The sequence below is a fragment of the Neopsephotus bourkii genome, unplaced genomic scaffold (genome assembly GCF_033783945.1).
Source record: "Neopsephotus bourkii isolate Nb327-2 ecotype Australia unplaced genomic scaffold, CSIRO-AGI_Nbou_v1 NB_107, whole genome shotgun sequence".
In the NCBI taxonomy this organism is placed as follows: Eukaryota; Metazoa; Chordata; class Aves; order Psittaciformes; family Psittacidae; genus Neopsephotus; species Neopsephotus bourkii.
The window spans coordinates 7,753,219-7,780,443 of record NW_026900624.1 but is presented as its reverse complement, the minus strand read 5'-3'; the positions used below and the strand labels follow the sequence as shown (position 1 = coordinate 7,780,443).

General features: G+C 42.3%; 1 protein-coding gene and 1 long non-coding RNA gene across 4 annotated transcripts in view; one reads left to right on the top strand and one right to left on the bottom strand.

Moving 5' to 3' along the window:
- SCUBE1 (signal peptide, CUB domain and EGF like domain containing 1) overlaps nucleotides 1-5,931 on the bottom strand; it is a 214,748-nt gene extending 208,817 nt beyond the window's left edge. For all 3 annotated transcript variants that reach the window (XM_061359341.1, XM_061359320.1, XM_061359330.1), the window contains exons 1-2: nucleotides 5,744-5,931; nucleotides 2,844-2,966 (exon numbers count right to left, since the gene is read on the bottom strand). In XM_061359341.1, coding sequence (XP_061215325.1) covers nucleotides 2,844-2,966; nucleotides 5,744-5,831 — 211 coding nt within the window. In that variant the 5' untranslated portion in view covers nucleotides 5,832-5,931. The remainder of the gene's footprint in view (nucleotides 1-2,843; nucleotides 2,967-5,743) is intronic.
- Nucleotides 5,932-6,002: 71 nt separating this feature from the next.
- Nucleotides 6,003-26,527, top strand: LOC133215339 (uncharacterized). The gene is made up of 3 exons (XR_009726388.1): nucleotides 6,003-6,132; nucleotides 19,544-19,604; nucleotides 24,522-26,527. It is a non-coding gene; the product is annotated as an uncharacterized LOC133215339 (long non-coding RNA).
- Nucleotides 26,528-27,225: the final 698 nt, after the last annotated feature.

The following is a 27,225-nucleotide window of genomic DNA, read 5'->3' as shown; positions in this document are numbered from 1 at the left end:
TAATACCCCAGTATAACCCAAACTGGCAGCTCACTAAAATTACTTAGAATAAATTTTATCATATAGGATCATTTCTTTAAGCTCACTGTATTAAGAAATTGCAATTCTGCTTATTTAGTGAAATCTGGCCCTATACGAGAGCTTGCATTGTAAGGGAGTTACTTATGCTTTAATAAATGTTCTTTAGACATGAAGCAATACAGGTAGAATGCTACAAACTTAAAGAGAAAAGACACAAAATGTGTACAAAAGAAGTTTTTCTCACAGGTAACTGGTTTCAGTGGTCAAAAAAGCTTATTTAGAAAAGCTCAGTTATAAAGACTGAGAATTGTTTTATGACCCAGCTTTGTTTTTGGCACAACAAAAAAAAACATTTGGTGTATTTCATGTTTGTTATTATAAGCACAGTCACTTTTATCTTAAAAGGTAATTTTTAATGGCTGATTACCATGTTGTCTTGCGACAGAACATTAAATACCAATCAATATTGCTAGTCTGTTTATTTCTGTAGGTTTTGAATACTTGACCTCAAGGTGCAAAATAAACCCACTCTATGTGAACAACAGACCTCAGGCAGATCTTAGGTCTGACTTATATGACCCTTCCTTCACCTCTCTAGTTTTCAGTTTACTCACTTACAGACAGAACATAATGATATCTGCCTGTCACTGGAAGTACATAATTTCAGTAACAAAGTTTCAAAGTACTCTGGGATCAAATTAAGAGATACTATTTAAGTAATCTAAAATAAGCTTCAGAAAGGAAGCATCTGAAAAAAAATTCAAGCTCTCTGCTCATCTCAAAGGTTGATATTAATTACAAACTTAAGGTACAGAGCTGATGCAAAATCTTTCAAACTCTTATAGTAACAGCGTAAAAAAAAAGATAAAGGATTTTTTTATCATGCATAGTAGTACCTGGTTTAGACACTTCATGTCCATTTACCTAACACTGAACAATTAACATCCGGGCAGAATGTGTTGCAGTCTGCCCCAGCTTACTTTACTTACCAAGCTTGTCGGATACTAAAATCCATTAGATACAAGTTTTACATCAACCACAGACATTCCATGATTCTGTATGTCAATCCATAGAGAAATCTACTTTTTTACTCCTTACTGAGCTCTCTTTTTTATTGAGCCAAGGTAAGTCAGGCAAAGAGGAATATGGGTATAAAATAAGCATGAGTATCAGCCAAGTCTACCATGAAATAGAGATCAACTAAAATCTGGTTAAAGCTTTCAGGAAGCTTCTGATGTGGAAACCCAATACAAGTGCCACCAATTCTGAGAATGCTGTAACACCCACAGCTGTGGCCCTGAGTATATTTTCTCCACACAGAGCTCTTTCCCTAGAAAGGATGAATAGGGGAAGAAGTGATGCTGAATGAGTATTCTGTTTGCAAGAAAAAAGATCTGGCTTGCAAATGAACAGCACCTAAGAGACACTAGAACACCAACAGATGGATAGTAGAAATTTGTCAGTTTAAGCCCAAAATGGAAAAAAATGACAACCACAAAAATGCTTTATGAAGGCACTTGAACAAACACTTTGGAAGTCCATGGAGAATAATATGCGGTTTCAAACTTTTGGAGACTTCAGCAAAGTAATTTCTAGGTATCTAATCTTTTTAACAGACTGACAATATAGGCTTTGAAAACGTTTCAGACTGCCATAGAGAAGACTTGGAAACAGAATTTTTATAGCTGCTAAGCATCTACAAGTAGGAAAAAGAAAAATAATCTTGTGTCTTTTATTTGTAAGGCCTTCTGCTGTGATTGCAGTATTTGTTCTTTTCACCAGAGAACAATCTGTCTGCTGAAGTTCAATAGCAAGATGGAGTTCATAAAATCTGAAATGAGTGTACACAGCACCCAACAACTCATGCTAGGTCTTTTTCAGTTGCAAGGACATACAGAAGTCAAACAACTTATGTCTGTGTAAGTACAGTAATTTGAAATAGTTCTTTTTAAAATAACGTTCCACAGACTAAAAGTGGATGACAATGACACATGCAAAGTGCCAAAATAAAGCAAGCTCCAGTATCCTATGTGAGTTGATACTAAAAAACATCGACTGTAAATGGCCCAGGTGTGAGGAGACTTTCACTGGGAGAGAAGAGTGATGGTAAATAACACGTTAGCCAGGCGGAGGGTGCAAGCTTCCATGTGCCTCGCTGTAATCTACGGAGAGCTAATGGCGCAGCCCACAACACCAGGCTGGGCCAGGGTGGAGAGGCCGCAGACCCCGCATTGGCAGGCGCGGCCCCACGGTGGAGGGCGGCGGCTCCGGTTCTCCGCAGCCCCTCTGGCTGGCCCGGCTGCGGGAGACGGCATGAGGCCACTCCGGGCGCCTGCAGCCGAGGAACGGCCACACACAGGGAGGCCCCGGCTACTCACGGCGGCCCGGCCCAGCCTGTGGCGAGGAGCGAGTCAGGCGCTCCACCCCAGACGGGCCGGGCCGGCCCCACCCCACGGGCGCACCCCGGCTGGGCGGAACCACGTGCTCGGCGCGACGCTTCGAGCCTCAACCGGCAACGGGCTCAGCGCCGCCCGGGACAAGCTAGTGCAGATCCACGGGTTGTCTCCTCCGTGGGGAACGTCGCGTCTTACCACACTTTAGTTTTTGGTTTTAACATCAGGCTCGCGGACGCAGCGTCTGATGCCGGACAATTAGCAAAAGCAGCAGGGGGATGCTTGCCAATAAACACCGAGATTTGAGGTCAAGCAGCTGTAAATCTGCATTAATCGTTTCAGGAATTCAGCTATTTACAAAAGCTTTTAAAGACCAAACAAATAAGAGAAGGGAGGGGAGGAGAAATAGAAGAGCCGAGCTGTACTTACCTTCACATTGTTTCCCTTCGCCTTTATAGCCCGGCTTGCAGATGCATTTGTAGGATTTCGGCGTGTTTTGGCAGATCGCATCGATGTGACAGTCATCCGTAGCTTCTGCGCACTCGTCAACATCTGGAAGTACAGAAGGAACCCCAGGGGGACAGATAAGAATGGAGATCTGAGACACACAAAACCGCCACGAATAGATAGCCCACTTGAAGAAGCTGTTTGCTTGTCTGCCTTCTGAGTGCCATCCTGGAAATGAGAACATCTGACGTTAAGTAACTGAACAAACCAGCGATATTCCTTTTAAGTCATTTATAAGCATTGCTCCGCCAAGGTAGAGGGACTTGGTCCTACGTTTTTGCATTAGGAAATCATGAGACATACTAAAAATTAGCTCCTGCTCTATAGGTCTGGTGCTGGAGACCCACATCTTAAAGAAGCAAGAAAGCGTTTAAATTACCTATAAGGGGGGAGGGGGGGAGTCCATCTTCATGTTCTAGCAAAGAGATCTTCTTAAGTTAGAAAGACAGACCCCAGTTTAAATAAACTATGCTGGCGGGGGAATGAGAAAAAGAAATATTTGAACAGCAAACCCACATTAATCCTTTTTATTAAGAGGCAAAAAAAAAAAAAAAAAAAGGAAAAAAAGTGAATACCATATTAAACTGAGGAAGTTAGCATGGAGAAAAGCAACCTGCAACAACATCCTCTCCACGAAGCAAAACTCATTTAGAAGGCAGAAGTCCGAGCAGTCCCCCCAGGCCCTGCTCGGGCGGGTGCCGCACTGGTGAGACAGACACGGGCAGCGGGGACCCAGACCGCTTTCCTTGTTTTCAGGATAGGAAGCCTTTACAAACATTTCAGTGACGGGCAGTCGTTTTCTCTCCCTGATTTAAAGACGATGGGGGAGGGCGGGGGATGAGAGAGAGTCGAGATTTGGTAGTCGTGGGAATGTTAATGAAGTGAACATAGAAGAAAAAGAAAGAAAGAAAAAAAAAAGCTCCAACCTATTGAGGGATGGGGTGTGCAGTTAACATGGGAACATTTAAAGCCCTGCCTAACCGGCCCTGCCCCCCTCGCTCCCCACAGATGGTCCCGGCCACCTCAGTCACCCGCAGCCCCCTACGCAAGGGGCTGCGGTGGGGCCGCTGCTGCCAGAGGCCGGGACTGCCTCGGGGAGTCCGGCCGGGTCGGGCCGGGCCAAGCCGCCGCTGTCAGCCGCGGCCGTCGTGTCAGTAACGCACCTCGCAATGATTTCCTCACATCTGGGGGTCGCGGGAGAGGGCAGGGAGGGGAGCGCTCTGCCCAGGAGGGGCGGGCTAGCAGCCGGTAACAACGAGCAGTGCAGCACACAGCACAGCCTCCGTTTTACTTTTAGGAAGTATTCAGGAGAGAGGGGTACTGCGGAGGGGGGAAGGAAGGAGAGCAGAGAGAAAAGGGGGCATCCATTGAGAGACGTGCAGTTGGTTTCATGCCAATTAGATTAACAGATCCTCAAAAAAGGGGCACCAAAGTGAAAACAGTTTTATTGTTAGCTTGAAATCCCAACGCTAATTGTTTCAGAAGTGCTCACTCAGCCATCTCCAGTGATAACACCCGGATCCTTCAAAGTCACCGGGGACTGGAGAAGGCTATTTAAAGAGGAAGAATAATCAGACACGGTGCCATGGCACACAGCAGAGGACTGCTCCAAGAGGTGCGGACCAGGACGGCTCCGAGGGGGGCATCTCGAGGACCCCACCAAGAGAGCTGCCTGCATTCTGTATTGTTGTTACATATATATGTATTTTTTTTTAATCTTTTTAAGCAAGAGGGGTACAGAACGCAGGGCGTCATATTTTTTTTTGGAGAAACGCAGGGCTGCTGTAATGTTTCCTCATTTCTTTTCCGTTTATTTTAACCTCTGAGCCGGTTCAGGTCTAGCTATGATTTACGCAAATTAGTTTAGGGGTCTGCGGATCTTGCCCGGATCAGACACAGATCTGGTCAAGCACAAAATGAAAAGGTTTGAGTTGGTTGGTTGGTTGTGTTTTTTTTTTTTTTATGTTTTGGTTTATACTTTTGACTCATTAAACCAGCACCCATCTCCCATCAAGATCAGCGAAAGTGACAGCTGGACTCTTTATAATGCCGTCAAAAATTCAAACTACATTGAGCCAAGGGGGACATTTCACAGCAACCAGAGGATGCCTGGGAGTCAGACGTGAATGCCAATGAGTCAAATGAAAGGGCAAAACCAAATATGAGCCCCTGCTCTGCTCCACATCTCACACTGCATTGCTTAGACTTTAAGAACTTCGACGCTGACCTTGTTCATTTTGTTGCATTTAAACTTATGTATCTGAGGGAGATTTTCCACTGCCCCCTTTTTCCCCCACCACTACTTTACCTTAAAGGATTTCTTCTAGCACAACTTCAGAGACTGCATACACATCTTTAAGAAATTACTTTAGGCTTACAAAATTCCTAGACAGATGGGGGCTTGGGGGTGTTTATGCTGGTTTGGATTTTTTTCTTAAATACCATAGCAAAGACTTAATACCATTACTGCTATGTAAGAGATAGGAGCGCGTCTGTGAAGAAACGCTAGTTCTTTGGGTTAATGCGCAGACAGGGAAAACCTGTGAAGAGAGAACAGCCAACGCTTCCCCTGCGGAGTCCCTGGGATTCAGCACACAGTACCTTCTGGGCACTCAAGGAAAGTAACTTTTCTTTCCCCGTCCTTCCCTCCAGACGTCCCTTGGCTCCGGTAGCGTCAAACACGCGAGAGAACGCCGCTCCACCGCAACTTCCAACACCCCCAGCGCTACCAGCAGCAAGAAGTAACCTCCCCCTCGGCACCTTACACCAGGGAGGGGAGAGCGGACAAACACGGTGCTCCCCGGAGAGAAGTCCCCTCTTACCTGCGCCCCCGCTGCCTCCTGCCAACCTGCCGGCCCAGGCGAGAGCAAAGAGCAAACAGCAGCGCCGCGAAAAGCAAACAGTGCCCATGATAAAGATGCGATCCCCGGCCCCCGGTGCCTGTCTGCGATAAGGGACGCGCTCGGGGCCAGCCGCGCGGAGCCGCCGGCGCTGACGCCTTGACAGCGCCCCGCTGATTCGCCGGGGCTCCCGCGGCGGAGGCGGGCCGGGGCGGGCCGAGCCGTTCCCACCGCCCCCGAGACTGCCCCTGAGCCCCGCCGCCGCCGGAGTGGGGGCGGTGGGTGAGGCGGTCGAACTCTTACCGCCCCAAGAGATGTCTGTTAGGTGCCTACCGGCGTGACACCCGCGCCCCCCTTACATCTCCCAGCAGGTAGGAAGCCTGCAGACCGGCCTCACCGGGCTCCGGCCCCGGGCGCCCTCGGCTGCTCCAGCTTTGCTCCCCTCAGGGACTGGGGCGCGCGTGCGGACCGTTATGCTCTTCCCCTACCCCGGAGGGCGCCCCCCCGCGGCCGGGAGCGGCTCTGGGAGGCAGGAGGGGGTCGCATCTCCTTCTCAGTGCCCTTCGCAGGGGGCCACCAGGAAATGGTTCCCCCACCCCTATCTGCGGGCTCTGAGGGCAGACAGTCCGGCCGACCCGGCCGCCCATCTCCTTGACAACCGTTGAGAGGGATTTCTCACCCTCACTAGGTTCAGACTAAAGGAAAACGCCCCGTCCGTCCCCCGTCCCCCCCCTTCCTCTCAGCCTTAACTAACTCCTAGGAGCGCGGCCGTCCCCACTCCCTTCGCATCATGACTAGACGCCTGGCTGCTGGAAGTGCTTGCCCTAGCCAGAGCCTTCCCCAAACCTCGCTGCACCCGAGTCTCCGCCTGTGACTGTGTCCTGGCCTGGGCCAGGCCTTCTCCCCACAATCATCAGGGAAGCTGTAAACTGCTCTTGCTGCAGATACGAATTTACGAGTGCGAAAGTCACCATCACTCGGAAGCAGAAATATCTTACTGTTTTAAACCTAAACATGAAAATTTACCCCCTCAGAGACAGTTGCATAACCCTGAAGTCCTGCACACTGATGGTTTTTAAAGCACTGACATAGCTTGCAGGTGTTCCTCATTATGACCTTGCACCCCTATTCACTTCACACTTTTCGTAGATGCCCACCCTCTGACATTGCAGGATCAACTTGGTTGGAAAAGGCCTTTAAGATCAAGTCCAACCATGACCCCAGGACTGCCAGGACCACCATTAAACCATGAGGCCCTCAGTGACATCTACATGGGTTTTGAACGCTTCCAGGGACAGCGATTCAATACCTGATCACCCTTTTGGTGAAGAAGTTTTTCCTAATACCCAGCCTAAACCTCCCCTGACACAGCTTGAGACCATTGCCTCTTGTTCTTTAGGTTATTTTAACTCCTAACTCCACAGCAAGATTGTTGATGCATGTGACATACACTTGTCTTCTGGGTAATACATCCCACCATAGCCTTAGATGTCTCCTTTTGTCAAGTTCTTCCCCAAAGTTTGCCTGTTTCAGTACAACACACTTGCCCATAGAGTAGCACTATTCATTACATTTCAGCCGGAAGGGAAGGGAAGGAAATGTAAAGGAAGTTGCTCAGCCCAGCTGCTTGGTCAGTGAAAGTACATGCCACTCTCTTTCCTTCCTAGAACTAAGGAACTAGTGCACAGCACAGAAGCTGTTTGCTTTCTGAATGTTTAGACCTCTGCTCTGAGCATTCTCGTTCTTAATCCTTCAGTGGTGGGGCAGGGGTATTATTATTTTAATTCCCGTCCCATATTTTTGTGTGACTACGCTGAGGTGCAGTGTGAATTCCACGCTCGAGTCCTCCCATGAATACACTGAGCGTTTCTCCCATGTAGGTCCCCAGAGAGATTACCTGGTACCTTAGAGCTCCACCTAGTGAGTTTTGTGGTATGCTGTAGGAGAGCGACGGTCATCCTCATAGTTGTATCCCCTGGCACGGTGATCTTTACCTTGTTAAGACCACACGCCGACCGTTCTGAAAAGGCTCTTGTTTTCAAAGGCTTTGTAAGTGTGAGGTTTTTAACTTAGGTGAAAAATAAGGCTAAGCCGCCTATTTTTTTTAAATATATATTTCATAATTTGCCTTGACATTCCATTTAATAAAATCATCCTGCAATTTACCATGGGATAAATTGTCCAAAAAGTTTATTTTCCATAAAGGAACTCATTAGAAATGTGTAAAAATGAACTATCTCAACCTTTTAAAAAAGTCACAATGTAATAAAAAGGTTTGCTGAAGCACCAAAACACTCCAACTGCCTTGGTGAGCTGCTCTCTAGCATAAACTGTGTCATGTTAATTGCATCTGTTATGTTACTCTTACAGAAATCAGTACACTTGTGCTTTTTGTCTTCCCTGATTCTATGCATTTATTATCAGCACAGTACTAACACTACCTGTATGACACTCAAGAAAAGGAGTCACCTTGATCCAAATAACACACTGTCTATATATGCCCTTGAGTACTCCAAGGGTGGCATGTAACTGAAAGCTAAAGACCCTTTACATCAGGTGCTCATCTTCTAGCAAGCTCACTTTTCTAAAACCAAGATTCTGACTGACAGAACATAAGGAAATACAGTAGTACAATGCTTTCCAAAAGAGGGCCTGAACCTGAATCAGGATCATCACACAGAAGAAGGAATATGATCTTCAGTAGCAGGCTGAATATTTCCAGAGGGTCTTTTCAACAGTTGTTCTTGCCAGGGGCCATGTCCTAGAAAAGGGATCATTGCAGACTTTCACCTTTTCTACTTGTAATTATGCTTCTGTGCTCGCTTATCATCTAACATCATTCCTACATCAATTGCACAGATGCTTCCATGGAAATTTAATATTGGAACTAATGACCAAGCAGCATCTGGTAATGTGGAAACTAAGAGCCAGAGTCATGACTGTAAACCTGCTCTGTATAACCAGGGTAAGCAAGAGCTACTTGAATTGAAGGTGGAGGAGCTGCCTGGGAACCACCGCTGTTGTTTTAGCTCTCTGCCAATGTACCTGAACTCTGCTTGAAAACCTCTGGGCATCCTGCAGCAACATCCTGCATGTTAATGGATTGCATGGGCTTTAAATGTTCTTCCATACCAGTGTCTTTAAAGCTTTCAGGAAATATTCCAATAAAATAATAATGAGTTTATTAGGACTCATCTCTTTACAGAGTAGAAAGTCCACAAACACCTACATATTGGGAAGACCAAGGACATAAGTAGAAGCATGGTTGCAGAACAGTAGCCTCACCCTCAGAACACCTCTCACAGACATGCACCATTACAAAAATACTTTGAGAAGACAGAACAGCATCTGCAGAATTACGTGGTTTTCCAGTTTGCTGTTTATGAACACCAATGATGTCTCAGGAGGCAATAAAAGCTACAGACAAGGCTAGGAGTCACAGCAATCACTGGTCAGGCTGTGCAAACTTGAGTAAAATGCTGTACCGCTGTGTTTCTGCTTCCCTTTCTTCCTTCTGTCCATCTTGGCCATGTACAGGGCAAGCCCACCAAAGCAGGCCTTGCCTATCACTGTATTAATACAACACCTTACAAAATAACATACTAAACTTATTTCATCTCTCTCTCCAATTAGGATGCTCATGAAGCCACTAAAACATATAAACCCTAACATGAGAATCCTTTTATTTAACTTAAGTTCTTCTCTTTTTCTGAAGTGTAGTATGAAAAAGTAGTGAGTGAAAGCGAGTGAAACCTGGCTCCATTGGATAGGGGACAAGGAGGCCATATGACAGAATCTGTGCAGGGAGCATATATACTTTGAACTATGTATCTCCAAACTTTATTTAAATCTTTTCTATTAAGATGAAAGAAGCAATGTAAAAACAGCTCTTCAAAACAATATAGACTATATTGAATTTCTGCACACACTTAGGGGAAGCTTTTGAAACTAGAGGCAGTGGAGATGCACAGCACCACATGCTCAATGCTATGTTACTTCTTTCCAGCATTTAAATTTCCCAGAAGTTACATATCTGCATGCAGCTGAAGAATTTAAATTATTTGTACATAGGAAAAAAAAAAAAAAAGAACAACAACAAAGTCATCTACCATAATCCATAATAGAAGCTTTGTACAAGAAAACTTGGTGTCTGGGAGGAGGAGAGTTTTTCTTTTCCCTCAGAGTGGGTGGGGAATTACATAGCAGTGGCTGTTAACAGTTAAGAAGGAATATCTATCAAATAGCTTTGGTGAAATTAGGCATGTTTTACAAGGATGAAGGTTACATCTCAAAGAGGTGAAGGAGGATTTGATGCATAGAGTTGGGTAAAACTTCATGACCTGCATTATGCAGAAGACTGGTTACAGTAGTCTGCCTTAAAATGAATAAGGGACACCTATGAAAGCTGCAAGGGAAATTGTACAAAGCAAGGTTGTATGTACTATCTGTCATGAGATTACACCACAGCAAATGGAAAAAGAGGGCAGGGACCTGAGGAAACATGCAACTGAAACACATACCTTTCTGAAAGTCCTGTTAAACTCTGTTGCCAAAATGCTTTTAGAGGTGGTGATGTGTGTTTTTGCTCACAAACAGACAAGTAACAGCATTCTGAAATGGATTGGTTTTAGGAAGTGAAGGCATAAGGAAGCCAGAAGATAAATATCAAGGCAAAAAACCCCACAAACCCCCAAACAGACAAAAGCAACAACAAAACCCCCAACCCAACCCCTCTCTCAACAAACAAACAAAACTAAAATAGGACGAATAAGCAATGGGCAACCTTCAATTTCTGTGCCAGTAGACATTATAGAGAAAGAGAATAGATGGTGAGAACATGATCCCATCTATACCAGCTGACGGAAGTTAAGCCACTGTGTATTTACCTGAACTTCACAGAAAGATGTAGGAGGTGCTAAAAATGCTGCCATTGAATTCTATCCTGACTACAAAGGGGATGAAATGAGTAGGATCTAATTACTCTTTGTTATCCACTAACTTTAGATCAGAGTATGATCAGAATCTTAACTCGGTGACTCCTCCATAGAAACCTTCAAAGCAGTGAATTTATGCTAGTACAAATTCTGGCTCCTGATCTGGTACCAAGTACTTACCATTATATTCTTATCATTGGCAGCTCAGTTACTCTCCTAATGAATTTCACTAATTATTATGATTGCAAAGAAATGTCTGTAGCTGCTGCTTAACACACTATCCTCTTGAACTCCCAAGTTTCCACAGTCTAAAAATACCAAGAAACTCCAAAGGAAGTACTGTCTTGGGTATTTTAGGTTTATGCCAGTCACTTCTAATGCTAAATCCTATACAGTCATTTACTGCTCTGACTGCACAGAACAGCAACAAGAACTGTAGCAACCCAACAGATAAGAAAGCTTTTGGGTTGTTTTGGGAGACATAATAAGCTGTTTTAAAGTGAACCTGTCCTTCAAAAATAGCTACATCTGGCTCTGATTTCTTCTTCAAAGCCCTGATTAGGGCATTCAAACAGAGGTACTTTCTGCTGTTCCCTTTCATACTGTTACCCACGAGCTGCAGTCAGTTATCTGTGTGCTTTCCCAGTCTAATCAAGGCTCTGAACATGCAAGATACACAGAAGCATGTACATACTCATCAGCAGGACCATACCCAATACAGAGACTTCTGCAAAGACTGTCTCAGCAGGCTCAGAGTCGTATACTGCAAGATAAAGAGAAGGGGCCACAGCCTCCACTCACAAGTCCCTTTATCCTTCATCTTAGCTTAAAACCAGATGTGGGGAATAACATGGCTCTAATCCACATTGGCAAAACTCTGCTCTATAGAACATACCATGACAGCAGTTCAGAGAAAAAAGCTGATTCAGCTTCACAGAGGATTTAATATTGTGGAATTTATTTTCTTTTTTTTTCCAATTCAGAGCCCTGCCTACCCCACAAATAAAACCCCACCATTCCAAGACTTCCAGAGGCTGCAAATTTCAACTGCAGCCTGGCAGACCAGCTGTAGAGGTGGGTGAGTTGGCAGGACACCTTGACAAGGCATGGTAAGATCCATTAAGACTGCTGCATCAGTTCTTTCAAACCTTTCCTAAACCCAAAATATTTCAGTTTAAACATTAACAGTAGCAAGAAGACTCTAGGAAAATTCCAACACAAGTTCTTTAATCAAAATCTTTCCTGACTCCACAAACAATACAAGTTTGTTTCTCAGGACACCTTCATACAGACAGGAAAGGAAAACATCTGTAATGCAGCCTGCTCCTGCAATTGTCCTCGCATTCCTCACCCACCTATCTTGCCACCGAGAGCTAGAGGGAGATTTCTGTACCAATTTGCAATTCTGTGTTCTTCAGAGAGGCCCACAGTGCCAAAGCTACTCTCAAGACTTTAATTTGCTGTACTACAACAAGTGTCCAATGCTGCTGAAATGACATAATTTTGTGTTGCATTATCCATTCAATATATTACAATATACTGCAGGGAGAAAAACTCTTCTATTAGAAAGATCTGGAAGGACCAAACCAGAGCATCAATTTCTTTACCAACTCGAGTCCTAGCTAGCTATGTAGTGGGGAGCTACATAATGGTGGAGACTTCCATACAGATTTTCTAAACCCAATATGCTTATATTCTGGTTCACCTTTTTCCAGTTCTCCTCCCCATCCCACAGTGAGCAGCAGTGAGTGGCTGCTTGGTACTTGGTTGGTGGCTGGGGTTAAATTACAACATCTTATTTTAGTGCAAGTGCCTATATGTAATTATCACCTTGTTTAGCTGCAATCTTTAGTACACATTATATGATCCATATCATAAAAGCCCATTGCCACAGATCAAGCCCTGACTTTATCTAGTAAGCCTGGTCTATTACCAGTAACAACTTTTATCTGAGACAAAATCTGTGTTGACCAAGTAAAGTTTTATTCCAAAGTAGGTGCCTATATTGAAATATGTGTAATTCTTTGTACTGCAATTAAAAACATTTTAATCCAGTTATTCTGTTAATCCAACACAGCTGGACTGAGATTGGCACTGATCAAGGAGCCTGCCTCTCCCCTGCTTTGACTGTAGCCTAGGCTCCTGCAGCTGTGATAAATGAATATAAAATACCCCAGCTGTCACCTGGAAAGACAAGTGTGTATCTGATAGATGGCCACGGAAAATTAGGACAATAGTCTCGTAGCATGAGAACTGTGGTGTTCACCTGATGAGGAAAGACTAGCAGAGCAGCACCGCAAGATGGTCAAAGGTTCAAAATGAGAACAGCAAGGTCTTCTACAACCCTGTAGTAAGCGACTCTGTTACCATCTCTAGCTATGCTCAGATAAGCCAAGGATTGAGAAAGATAAAAAGTTTCAACCACTTCCCAGTAAACAGAATAGTGCTTCTGAAGAGAGAAGTGCTCAAACCAGGGAGAAGATATTTCTTACTGACCTTCAAGAGAGAAGGAAAATAACACAAAAAACAGCTTTTTAATCTCACAATAGGAATTTTAAAATACTTGGATGAAGCTTTTTAAACTACCAGAATATCATTTAACTTTTAAGAAAATTGAGCAGATTCTTTTATGGAAGGACAAACTGCGTTCCCCACATTTTTAGATATTCAAACATAGGATGCTGAGAACTATTGCGACCATTACCCAGGGAAGTTGAGCATGTTTTAGTCTGAAAGACTAACCAAAGTAAACAAAAAAAGCTAGACCTAAGAATAACGAGTAAGAAGTGGTGTCCCTCAGGGATCGGTGTTGGGACCGGTCTTGTTCAACATCTTTGTCAGTGACATGGACAGTGGGACTGAGTGCACCCTCAGCAAGTTTGCTGATGACACCAAGCTGTGTGGCTCAGTTGATACGATGGAGGGAAGGAATGCCATCCAGAGGGAACTTGACACACTTGTGAGGTGGGCTGATGCCAACCTCATGGAGTTTAACCATGCCAAGTGCAAGGTCCTACACCTGGGTCAGAGCAATCCCAGGCACAGCTACAGGTTGGGCAAAGAAGAGATTCAGAGCAGCCCTGTGGAGAAGGACTTGGGGGTGTTGGTCGATGAGAAAATGAACATGAGCCGGCTTCAGTGTGTGCTCACAACCCAGAAAGCCAACCGTATCCTGGGCTGCATCAAAAGGAGCGTGACCAGCAGGTCAAAGGAGGTGATCCTGCCCCTCTACTCTGCTCTTGTGAGACCTCACTTGGAGTATTGTGTGCAGGTCTGGTGTCTTCAACATAGAAAGGACATGGAACTGTTGAACAAGTCCAGAGGAGGCCACGAGAATGATCAGGTGACTGGAGCACCTCCTGTATGAAGATAGGCTGAGAAAGTTGGGGCTGTTCAGCCTGGAGAAGAGAAAGCTGCGTGGAGACTTCATAGCAGCCTTCCAGTATCTGAAGGCAGGCTACAGGGATGCTGGGGAGGGCCTCTTCATTAGGGACTGTAGTGATAGGACAAGGGGCAACAGGTTAAAGCTTAAACAGGGGAAGTTTAGGTTGGATATAAGGAAGAAGTTCCTTACTGTGAGGGTGGTGAGGCACTGGAATGGGTTGCCCAGGGAAGCTATGAATGCTCCATCCCTGGTGGTGTTCAAGGGCAGGTTGGACAGAGCCTTGAATGACAAGGTTTAGTGTGAGGTGTCCCTGCCCATGGCAGGGGAGTTGGAACTAGATGATCTTACGGTCCTTTCCAACCATAACTATTCTATGATTCTATTCTATACCGTTGTGTGCATATGGGTACACTACAAGCAAAATTCAGCTCCCACACAACTATGCAGCAATAGGCAAAACCCATGTTTGGAGTAGAATCATCCTGTGCTTCTCAACACACCAGACAAATTGCATGGCATGCAACTAGTGGTTTAAGAGAAACTTCCAAGAGAGAAAAATGTCACAGAAAATACCCAAGCTCAAATTACTGCCTCACACTTTTAAACAACATTAAGCAATGTCTCCTCCTCCTCCTCAAAAAAAAAAAAAAAAAAAAAAGAAAGAAAAAAAGAAAAAGAAATTAGAAAAGTCTATACACCCATGGGTGATGATATTTGCAGATCTTACAGCCCGAGTTTAAAGGGAGTTTATCAAAACAAAAGGTCAGCACATTTTCATTCCTTCTATGATATTTTCCCCAAGTTCCAAGATTGTATTTCAGAGTCGTACTCTTACTGCAGGTGCAATTAGAGTTGCTGTCAGGGAGTCCAGGGCTCATGGGCCATGCTCATCAGCCCCTTTTCCCAATACTGCTGTGAAGGACACAGCAGTAATCCTTCTCCAGCATAGAAAGTGAACATCCCTCCACAAACCCTCATACTGAAAGCCTGCTGCTTCTCTATGGTAGAATTGTTATCTCACTTACATGTTTTCCCAGTAATTATCTTTATAGGAACAGGACTTATGGTCACCCAGTAGCCTACTTCATCCTTAAAGCACAGCCTGCGTGGTTACATACTTGCAGGGGCTTTTAAAATACATCATCCAATCCAAATATACAGTGACAATTCCAGAACCATTTGGAAAACCGTATTACCATTTTCTACTAAATGAGTTCTTCTCCCTAAGGGCTCTCCAGAGAAGCCAATGCTTTAGTGCACTAAGCTACCTATGAGAAAGCTGAAGCTCAAACTAACTCAATTCCTGAAAGGCAGCTGCAGTTTCAGGTGGTGTGAAATGGCAAATAAAAGAGAAGATTATGAAATAGAATTAAATGCAGCATCCTCAGGAGGCCTTGATATATAACGGGTAAAATTCCACTCACCTTAATCCAGCATATTATCCTGTTCAACTGAATGGGCCTAGCTGTATGAATAAATATGGCAGGATTTGGTCTCATATGCTTATTGCTTCTCTTTTCAAACAATATAAAATGCACAGTTTGGACCCATTAATAATGTTGTAGTTTGTTTGCATTCTTATATCATTAGAGATGGATTGGATTAACACAGGTATACTAAATTACAGTAAAAGAAGCTTACAGAAGAGAACAGGATGGTAAGTGGTTCACAAAGGTGTGCTCAGAAAGCTCATCAGGAAAACATGCATATCCTCATCAAGTGAAAATACAGGAAGCAGAAGCTACTGACTGTTTGAGAAGTCCTAGACAGACTCTCATCATATTTCAACTGATCATGCTTTAATTACACATCTAAAATCATTTTGAATTAATTTCAATAAAATACCTACAGTAGAAGCAGAAGTAAGAATCAATACTCGTCCCACCAATTACCAAGTGAATGTAAACAACCATTGGACTCCAAAAAGGGCAGATCAGGTGTATGTAAATATCTATATGGGTCAAGACCAAGACTGCAGATATCATATGTAAGACCTTGTTGATGTTCAGAACATTCTTTAAACACAGCATCTCAGGTTTCTCTCTTTACACCTAGAAGTAGATAACTTAATCTACATGTTTATTGACCTGACACTGAACATGACAATATCTACCTTCTACAGCTTTTCCTGTACATTTGGCCTTCAGCTAGCAGGTGATCAAATGTTCAAAACAAGGTCTCAATTCTCATCTGCTTTCTACCTCTGCACATCCAACCCAACAACTCAGAAAGCTGTACAACTTCCTACTGACTTCATTCAGCCCTCAGTTATACACTCAGGTTTGCATCAAGGGTGTCCAAACCCTGCCAGATCTAAGCAGCAAGATGAACAACTCTGCAGACTGCAAACCAGTAGTGTCAGTCCTGTGAGAAGCTTGCATTGCATGACCTAGTTCAAATTGCACACAATGGAGGTGTAGTAGAACCCACGAAACTGCACCTGTAGAGGAAGGATACCACAAGCAGCCAGGCAACAACTGCAAGCACTTTCAGCTGTGCCAGCCAATCATCTGTCCACCACTTCATGTTCCCATTGCTTGCCAACCACAGCTTGTCAGCCTAGGACTACCTACACTGTTTGGGAAAGAAGCACAATAGGAAATTCCTCTCTAGGCACCAAAGTCACAAAAAGTTCTATCCTGCTAGGAACTAGCAGGATACAGCTGAAGAATGGCTCATACGAAGCTATAGAAACTCCAGCAGGTTTCCAATTTGCAATTTCAAAAATTATTTATGAATAGTCCAGTACTATACAACTCTTTTCTGCACAAAGACATTGATAAACATTAATGAATTAGGTTTCATAACACAGAAAAGGGAAGTATTATGCTTCCCTAGTAAAGATAAGGGAAAGAACATACAGAGCAGTTAAACAAGAGATAAGGGAAAGAACATACGGAGCAGTTAAACAATTCTGAGGTTCATATGGGAAGTTTGGAAACTCAGAAATAGCTTCGGAGCTGAGACTTCCAAATGAATTTCAGGTGTCTCCATTATACAACTCAGAATGGCTTAAGACAGCAACTGTAAGGTCCACACATGTTTGCTATCAGGCTACTCAAAAGTATCCACAATCAGATAACTATTGCTACTAATGACCTTGGCAAAACCGAGTCCATACTCCTGACTCCTGCTCCAGTTTTCAGTGCTGCAAAACATTGTCCTACCAAGATATGGTGGGAGCTAATTGAAGACTGTAACTTCTCAGCCAGCCAAAAACTAAAGCTCTATGTTGCTTAAGGACTGGTTTGTCTTCTAATCTGTTCAAAGGAGCTTAAATAGGTTATTTTTAGACTAGAAATTTGGGATAAGTCCTGGGGTTTGTAGAATAGTTATGCTCCAAGAAATACTTTCACTCAAAAATAGATGATTACAACAGTTTCTATAAATTGTTTGACAAAGACAGACATTACAGTTTGTTCTAGTTTTCACTGAAATAAAGCCAGCAAATTTCTCATGCCAGTACTATAACAATAATCATGCTGATAGTGTTATTTCAGTTTACCAATGACAAAATCCAAAATGTTACAAATTAGATCAAGCATCAAATAAAATTAAGCAGAAGATAAGAAATGCTAAAGGAAATGAATACTAATAAAAATGAAATGTTTACATTTCTGTGTTCAGATACAAGCTTGACATATACAAGCAATCTTATGTTGAACTACAGCTCTATTTCCCCCTTTGTTGTATCCCTTTATTTTTTATTTTTTTTCCTTTTTTTTTTTAATTTAAAGGCAGACTTTGCAGACAAGAATATTATGAGAGAGCACATTTTGCTTGTAAGGATATTTATTTTAGGACAGGGGAAGGCAAACAGGGCTCAAACCAATGAAAAGCTTTAAAGAAAGGCAAATCAATTAAAAATGCCAGAGGGCAGACATTGCTTAGAAAAAGAAGAGACTTTGACAAATTTCAAATAGCTATGCCATTATGAACTACAAGGTTCCTAACAGCAAACAAAAATAAGTTGCATTCATACCCACAAATATTCATGGGAGAATAAGGCATCTGATACATCATGGATAATATAGATCTATGCTTTCACAGGCTGAATAAACAAGCCACATGACTGACTTAGTGTTTGGTGGGTACTTTGAAGATGAAAAGCAATGTATAAAATGTTAGGTGTTATTCTTAAGACACCCAAGGCAGCCAGCCTTCAAACTCAGCTGCTGACTTATTAGCCTTATTGATCTGACATTGCATTATTTTTTGCACCACAAACCCCATTAGTTTTCAGTAGAAGGCAGGCACTGAAAAAGACAATACTCACAAAAAGATTTGTAATTTGGGAGTTCAAAAAAGTATATTCCAATTTTGGCAACTCACTAGAATAAGAACAACACTGCCATTGCTGAATGTATCCTTTGACTGTAACTATAATTTAAAAGCATTGTCCGATGTAATTTCTTTTTTTTTTTTTTCACACAGTGATTCCAGGCCAATTATTTATCCCCCCTTTTCTCCCCCCCTTAAGAACAGTGTTTTGAAGTCAGCCAATGAAACATGTTTTATTTAAGGACTATATTCCTAGAGCAATGGAATGGATTCTTTGGAGACCTAAAGGTTGCAGAGCACTTCATTAGTTCCACATAATGAAAGAATGGTGCAATTGAAGGAGGTCTCTAAGGGAGAATGGTGTGAAAATTAGAGACACGTCTGATCACTTGGAAAAAAAAATATTAAAAAAATAAAAAATAAAATTGAGAACAAGGAAAAAAGAAAAAAGGGAGGAAACAAAAAAAAAAAGGAAAAAAATAAACACGTAGATTTTCTAAATAAAGCACACCATCTCCATTCAGTTCACAGAGAAAGGGTGCCTACTCAATCCTCTTACCGTTGACAATATAATAAAACCAGAGGAACTTTTTTGAAGTAGATCTGCACATTCCACATTTGGATTGAGGGGCAATGGACTGTTTAAATTGCTATTTACATTTCCAGCTGTTTTACCAGTGATTTGCCCAACTTAATAGCTCTTTAAGCTTTTAAACAAGAAAATAGCTATTCTCACGACTCGAAGAAGAAACCATGGTTATTTCAGACTGCCTCTATTGTAAAAGGCTTAGACCCCTCTGTCTTTATAGATGCCCTTTCCTTTATAGTACTTCCCTTTTCCATCTCCTCCTACTTTCTAAATCTTCTTCAATTTTTTAGTTCACTTTTTACATTATATACTTTTAGCAACATAACACATCTTTGCCAATACTCCTGATTCAGGGAAAACGTTTGCAGGCAGCCACCAAGTTTCCCCAAGAGAGACTTAAGTTAGCAAGAAAATTAGATTTGCATGTATAATCTTCTGCTAGTTATTGGAGACTTAGCCAGTGTTAAGCAAATGCTTTACAACTGCCAGAAATAATTGTATTTGTTCATCCACTTTCTTCTGGGGATGTATTAAAAAAATCCTAGAAATGTGTACAGCTATAACATAAACTGTATTTTCCGGTTATTTTTCAGGTGAAGGGGAAGAGGAGGGAAAAGGGGCAGTCCACAGATAAGAATGAGACTAAGATGAAAGGTTAAAAAGGGGAGGGGGGATATTTCATAGTCACTCTATAAACCACTGCAATTATTTTGTTATAATTTGAACCCATTAGCTTGTTTAACCTGGTGCTAATAAACTGTAAAATCATGAAGAAGAAATGGAAAACCAAACCCCACCTCCTTCTTTTTCCCTGATCAAAGCTTCAATGTTTTCCTTTTATTAACTCTAAATGTTCCGTGTTTACAGATGATTGTAACACTAGTCAGTTAGTGGGGCAAACAATCAAATCCAAACCTTGCAGGAAGTGGTAGCAGCAGCTCCAATTAAAATGCTTGAAATTAATACAGTTCACTAAAGGATATTGTATTAATGGTTGGACAAATGTAAGCTCTTTGCTCTTAAGATTGTACCCTAACTTAAGTATTTTTAGAGAAAGGAATTGCATCTGGTATAACGCTAACCAGCTGTGATTTTGTTTTAAAGGTAACACTTCATATTTAACAGTCAATATAACCTAAACTAAAATTCCCATTTTTTTGCAAGGCTTGTAAAAGGCAGTTTATTATCCCCAAATTCCCACATTGGCTGCTGCTGAGCAAATGTCTGTCCTGGTGTAATGCACTGGCACGTCACTGACAACATAAGTTTCACTAAGCAAGGTGGGACCAAGAATCAACGGATATTTGGAATACTGTTGTTATAAGACAATTGGCTTGTAACTGGAATACTTGTTCCCTTCAAAAAGGAAGGGGGAAAACCCCCACACCTGAGTCACTGAATGGTGAGAGAGTTCTAGAGAAAGCAGATTTAAGGGTAAATCGGGTGCTATTATTCCTGGCAGAGAGAAAAAAAAAAAGATTCTCAAACAGCACAAACCCCAGGGTCCAGCAGAAGCTAGAAGAAGCTAGAAAAAGATCCAAAAATTCTAAGTAAAACTAGACTTTGGGCTTTGTTAGTGAAAAGACATTGCATTGACTTCTAGCACTCTGCAGGGGGGTTGAAAACACACAGCATTTGGCAGATTTTTTTTTTTTTCTGAAAAACTGTTAACTTAGATTTTGAAAATTCTGAGGCAGCTCTGCTGTTACTACCAAAAAGAAAACGGGGGGCGATTTTGTAAACCCCTAATGTGATAAATCTAGCCCTGCTCAGGAGCACTGTCTAAATATATGGTATAAGAACACATGAAAATTCTGAAAGAATGGCTTGAAAGGAAATTCTTTAGAGCAGGCATTCATCTTGCAGCACTCGGTTCTAAGAAACTTGAAGCTTTCCTACACAAGACAGATTTTTGGTTTTACATAAAATAATTCCTGTTTCTACCATGTTTCTGTTAGCATTCTGTAGCAGTAAGAAATGAAGACTGCAAATCAGATCTTGTTCTGTGCCAAGTTGTTGCTCTATGAATTTAGAGTACATTAAGTATATTCCCTTACCTAGCCTTGTTTTCAACAACTAAAAAAAGCATCAAGATCAGGCTTCATGGAAGTTCCTAACAGAGCAAGAGGAGGAAGGCTACTGTGTACAAGGTGAAAAGAATTAGCTTATAGCCCAAAGCCTATTAAAAGCCAAACGTGTGCAGTAGCCACAGGAAGTCACACTTTGAGTAAGAAAATGTTTGAAAGTAAAACTTTCCAGCACTGGACAAGATTAGCAGCAGATGCATTCCTGTGAACAGCTCTACTAAAAACAACTGTTTACAATAATGAAAATAGGTACAATCACAGCTGCAGGACCAAGACCCATTCTGAGCCACAGGAGCCCTGTATTAGAAAATGCACTTGTATTAAATTAATCTGACTCTTTGCCATAAAGATGGAAGTTTTACTGCCAAGAGAATCATAGTAAAAGGCCAATGACTCAACCTAAGGGCTCTGCAGCATAGGAACAGTTGCACATTTTATGCAGCATTCAGCTGCCACAGGCACCAGAGCTCAGTAATGCCTCCTGGCAAATCTTATTAGGCTTCTTCCTGCTCCATTAAGATCACCAGAGCTTGAAAACAAGGATCAAATCTACCTTCTGATGCCTGGTGATGCAGATCCTTAGGTACAGTCTTTATACTTACCTTTTTACTCACACAGGTAAGACTCAGCCCAGAGATTACAGTTTCTCTAAGAATCTGCATAATACAAATAACTCTTGGTTCCCACAAGGTAGAAATAAGTCTGACACGAGCATGTTGTAAATTTGGATTAACGCATAGCTTAGATGCCTAAAAGATACAGCAGCCCTGAAAGCAAACATGAGACTGTCATGTTATCCTCACAGCTGACTTACCAGTTTCAGTCTGCCTTCACCACTCCCCAAAATAAAACAAACCCCACCAACCAAGACTCCCAAAGACAACCGGAGGCTTTACCTTCTTATTCTCCCAGCAGGGCTGCTTTGCAACCTCTTGCAGACAGCTTCTCTAAGCATTTCCAGCTGCTTGTTAATACACAGGGTGTGGCTGGTGCAACTCACCTTTGCTTCTGCAGACTCTCCCTGCTGTGACTGGGCTTACCCACCTGCAGCCCCTTTTTCAATCAGAGTCCCTGAAAGTGACTGACATGGGGGTGAAAGTGGCTATGCCTATGCAGGGTATACAAATGCAGCACCAGAGGCTGTAAGAAACTACTGATTAGTTATTGTACATATTTCCATGTTGGAATTGTCTTCCCCAAATGACGTTATGTACACAGAAAGGAATTTACAACTTCAGAAATTGTGTTGCAAACAGAAAAGTTTAGAAACAAAGGATTTACTTTAATCTTTACTGCAGGTTGTTACATTTTGAAAGCCTCACAGGTTACTGGGGGATTGTCTGGATATGAGGCATTGCTTGGTGAGATACACCCAGCAAGCCAATACTCGCAGTCTGCAAGAGATGCTCTGAGGTCTGACCACATGAGTGAACCACTTCCCCTGGGTACTGGAGAGAGGACCAGGCCATTGTGAGGTTCACCATTGAGGAGTCAGTTTCTGGGTATGGCCAATTTCCAGCGCTTGAGATGAACTAAGCAAACATGAGCCCAGAGTACATCTGGCTAATTGTATAGTGGGAGCCAAAAATCTTTCTTGACCCCAGTGGTTACCCAGCTAAACCCCTGAAGCACAAGCTTTTATTACAACCATTATCTTTATGCAAATGATGATCATGCTGAGGACCTATTCTGCCTGTTACATATGAAGGAAAAAGGTGAATGAATGATACATTCTGGACAGATTCCTTGACCAGAAGGGACCATTCAAGCCAAAGCCAGTTCGAAAGAATATATTTTAGAAAGATATCCAAACTGCCTCTTAAGACTCTGAGTGATGTCAATCATGCTGTCCCCTTCATCTATTGTTGTAATGTTCAGTTACCCTCCCTACTAAGACACTATCTGAAATCAATGTAAAATTTATCTAGCATGAGCTCTTCCCCATCCAACGAGTTTCTGCAAGCCTGAAAAGTAGTGATAAACTGCTTGGTGGCAGTGCTTTGTTAACACGCCTGCTGATGGCAGTTTTATAACGAGCTCTACTAGCCCTGAACTGCTCTATTTCAGGCTTCGGTGGGATTCATAAGGTGTCTGGGAAATTCTCTCTCAGATGCCAGAAGTTCTGCAAAGGGAACTGGGCAAAACCATGGTTTGTTTTCTTGGATGGAAAAAACAGACAGACATACCAGAAGCAAAGACGCGAAATGAAAATGACTCCAGTTTACAAGCTATGGCAAGAGCATACATAGCTGCAAGGCAAAGTCTTTTATCCCTACTCATGCCTCTGTCTATTCCAGTAATGGCCACACACAAAAGGGCTGCTTGATCTCAGCCTATCAAAACAGACCCTGGAGAAAGCACAAGCAGGGAGAGAAAAAACAATTAGTGCAACAGTAAGTGGGATCCTGAGACAGCAGAAAGTTTCGCACAGCTATTGCCACAGACTCTGATGGCTCAGAGCTCTGAGTGCTAGAAAAGCACAAAACATTAATCTAATTGCAATGGATAAAATGGGGGTCCTTGCCAGCTGGAGATACTGCAACCCAAGCATAGTAGAGTCCATCTTAGTCCATGTCTTCTTGTTCCAGAAATGTCCAAGACAACACAGAAGAGCAATCATCTGGCATTATGGAGAAAACAACTCCTTGGCAGCTCTGGGCTGTGCTCAATTAATGGTTGGAAAATACTATTTGGTTGAACATTGAGTAGTAGCAGGTGCACCTGTTATGCAGCTATTAAAATGCCTGTTCCCCCAATCGATCCCTTACACAGACACTCCTTGGCCTCCAGATGTATCAGTTTTCAAAAGCTCTGTCACTTAAGGCTTCTCTTATCTGGCTCTGTTGCTGCCACCACTGCAGTCACACAACCATGTGTACCTATGTTAGGTTAATCACCCTGCTTCCTGCAGAGCATGCTTCATTTTTGCTGGGTGGCATACACATGAATGCAGCTTCCTGGCTGTGTCTGGTGCCCTTCTGAACTCATTTGCCTGTGACCTTTACTCACTTCAGATTGAACAGGTAAATTCTTTGCTGTTCACACAGCCACCTTTCGCCTTCTGCCTTAAGGGGTGCACATCCTTTCAACTGCAAATAACAGTCCCATAGCTAACAAAGAATTGACTGAAAACTGTTTCTATTCCTGCTTTCTTGCTGGTGTCTGACTCATGTGTTGAAGTCAGACTAAGTACAGTACACAGAAGCTGAAAAATATTTTAGCCCCTGAGGTTGGGAGTGCAGTAAAATTTATTTGTGTTCCTTAACAGTAGCCCACCCAACATTACTGCTGAAAGCCCTATGCTGAGAGTCCAAAATACGAGCATATGCAGAAAGCCTCCCCTAATCCTTTTTAGGAGGCTCAGAGATGGGAAGAGTTAGTGGAATAAAGATGCCAGGCAAAGTGTGGACTTCAGACTGAACAATCCAAAGACTTCATACTGAACAGTATCACTTGGTGTGATTTTGCTGAGCTTCTTTTTTAGAGCATGAACTTCAGTCATTGAAGACACACAATGTATGTCTGCATGAACAGCTTATGCGTCTTCCAAAGCTCTATACCTTAACATACCTTGCACTGGCATGTGGAAGTCTTTCACAAGTTGATTCCTAGACTGTAAGTTCTGATAATTTGTAAATATGAAAAAATGTTCAAAAAATATGTAGACATAGAAAAATGCTCAAAACTAGAGTCCTGGGATGCTCCATTATATGCTTGAAAATATAGCCAGGACGCTGGTCCTCCTTGCAGGGACAAATCCTACATTTGCTGCATTCAGAGAACCTCAGCCTCAGAAGCCAATTTATGTAACCAAACTGTTCCACTAGCTGCACAGGGGGGGAGAAGCATGACAAGCTGTGAGATATAGGTGCAGCCTTGGGAGGCTGAGAACCAGAAGGATTGTCAGAGCTTGTGGAGCACATCTGTGTAGATGTTGCTGCATCCTGATACATGTATGCTATGGTTCTTTGGAGCAATTGGCAGGAAAGTTTGTTCTCTGCCAAAATCTCTCTTAGCAGAGTCACTACAGCACATTTCCAAGGCTGAACAGCTTCTCTGGGTCTGGTATTAACATTTTGGCAGACAGTCCTTTATGCTGTTTGTGAGCACTTCTGTTCTGAGGCTGGTATATATATGTGGTATATATGGCACTGAGACTAAATTTCTCATCACTACTTTCCCTTCTGCTGGGAAGTTAACATATGCTATTGCTCAGCAAAGGACAACATTACATTGTAGTTCCCTTATTTAAAACAATAACAACTGTCTCCTGCACAGAAAACTAATAGGCCCTGTCCCCAGATGGTGTAAATTAGCATGGCACCACTCATGTCTGATTTATAACAACTGAAGATCCAGCCTTCCCAATATACCACATGATTAAGCATGCACTTCACTAGCCTAGAAATGTCTTGAGGGCCATGTAATTGTGTGGTGATGAACTAAACTTTTAATTAAGTTCTCATTTTGAATTAGAATCAATAAGTCAATAAATAGCCTTCACTTGATTTAGATGATAAATATGCCAGCTGAGGCTGCACTCTATGTTCTCCCTACTTTTCAGGCTGTCCTTTCTTCTCCATATGTCAGAATCTAATGAAGGAGCTCTGAAGTATGGTCCTAATATATTATTGTCACACATGGTGATAATACTGGTAGAGTTAGGAGACAGCCAGGTTGCTATTATAAATACAGTTCCCAAGGTTTTATAGCATGTGTTTCAAACTGCAGTCAGCAAAGTTGTTTTTACAAGGAGCTGTCAGCCACAGCTTGAATTTTTGTCAAAATAAAATTAAAACTGGATTTGATTGATTCAATCTGTCAATTTTTCAGGAATTCTGAAGCTATTTTTGTTAACCTCCAGTATAATATGCCTTAGATTTGAAAAATGCAGTTTCATAGCAAGCTTTTAACATGACTAATTACTGATTTTTGTTGGGAGGAGAGAAAGGGCAAATGGGTTTGTATGGTGGTAATGACTCTTATATTTTAAGACTGGACAAGACCTTTCTGACCATCTAGTCTGACCCTTTGAATAGCTAGGTCACAGAATTTCACCCGGTAATTAACACATCTGTCCCAGTAACTTCCAGGTTGAATTACAGCAGATCTTTAGAAAGCTCTTACTTCTCACTGTAGGGAATGTCACAGGCAAACTATATAATCCAGTACTTGGAATGGCACAGCAGAAGTTATCACTTGAGACTTCTACTCTTCACTCTGATTCTGACTCACTGTGTGGTCTTAGGAAAGCAACTTAATTTTTCTGATTTCTCCGTTTTTCCATCTTCTGCAATGAGGAAAATAATATTTAGAAGCCTCAGAGAGGGGGTGGTGAGATGTAACAAGTTATTTGAGGAATGCTTTGAACTATTCAGATAAAAAATGCTATTCTGTAAAAGTAAAGAAAGCCAGTACGATGTATTCAAATTTGAAGAATGATTACTTTTCAGAATGTGCTCTCCCTCTGCATTTGTGTCAAGTTAGCAGCTACTGGTTAGGTGAAAGACTGAATCCCATAGTTCATTGTATGGAATACTTTAGAAAGAAATAGTTTGAAAGTTGGCTTGGATATTTTCACTCCACTTGTAATATTTTTTTGCTAATAGAACGGGTGGTTTTCATTACAACCAGATTTTGTATTCATTTCCACTGGACAAAGCACGTTTCAATAGGATTTTCTCAGGGTCACAAAAACTGTCCCTTTCTTGACTTTCCAAGCAACTGGTAGAAAACTGGATTCTGGAGAGCAGTTGTTACTTTTGTGAAATTAATAGGGCAATTTGCATTCTGGACTTTCACTGTGACTGGACACTGAAACAACAGATGGTTTCATCTTCAAGACCATGATAATACTGCTTGGCACTGGCATGAAAAAAAATTCAGACCATTATTCCTTAAAAAATATCAGTATAAACTGGAATATCCAGGACCTTTTCAAGAGACTTTTACAATTAAGTTCCAATAATAATCCTTACCATTTAGTGGCTCTATTTACCCTGCTAAACACATCTGCTTCAAAAAGCGATTCTTGGCACTTAGGTTAGTGACACAGAATGACCTGAACACACATGGTATTCTGCTGCTCCAAATTGGCACCTTTGTGTCCCTAAGAGATGATGATGATGATGATGACAGAAGGCTCAGGGGGAGTTATTGCTCTCAGAGTTGTTATTGTTCTCTACAAT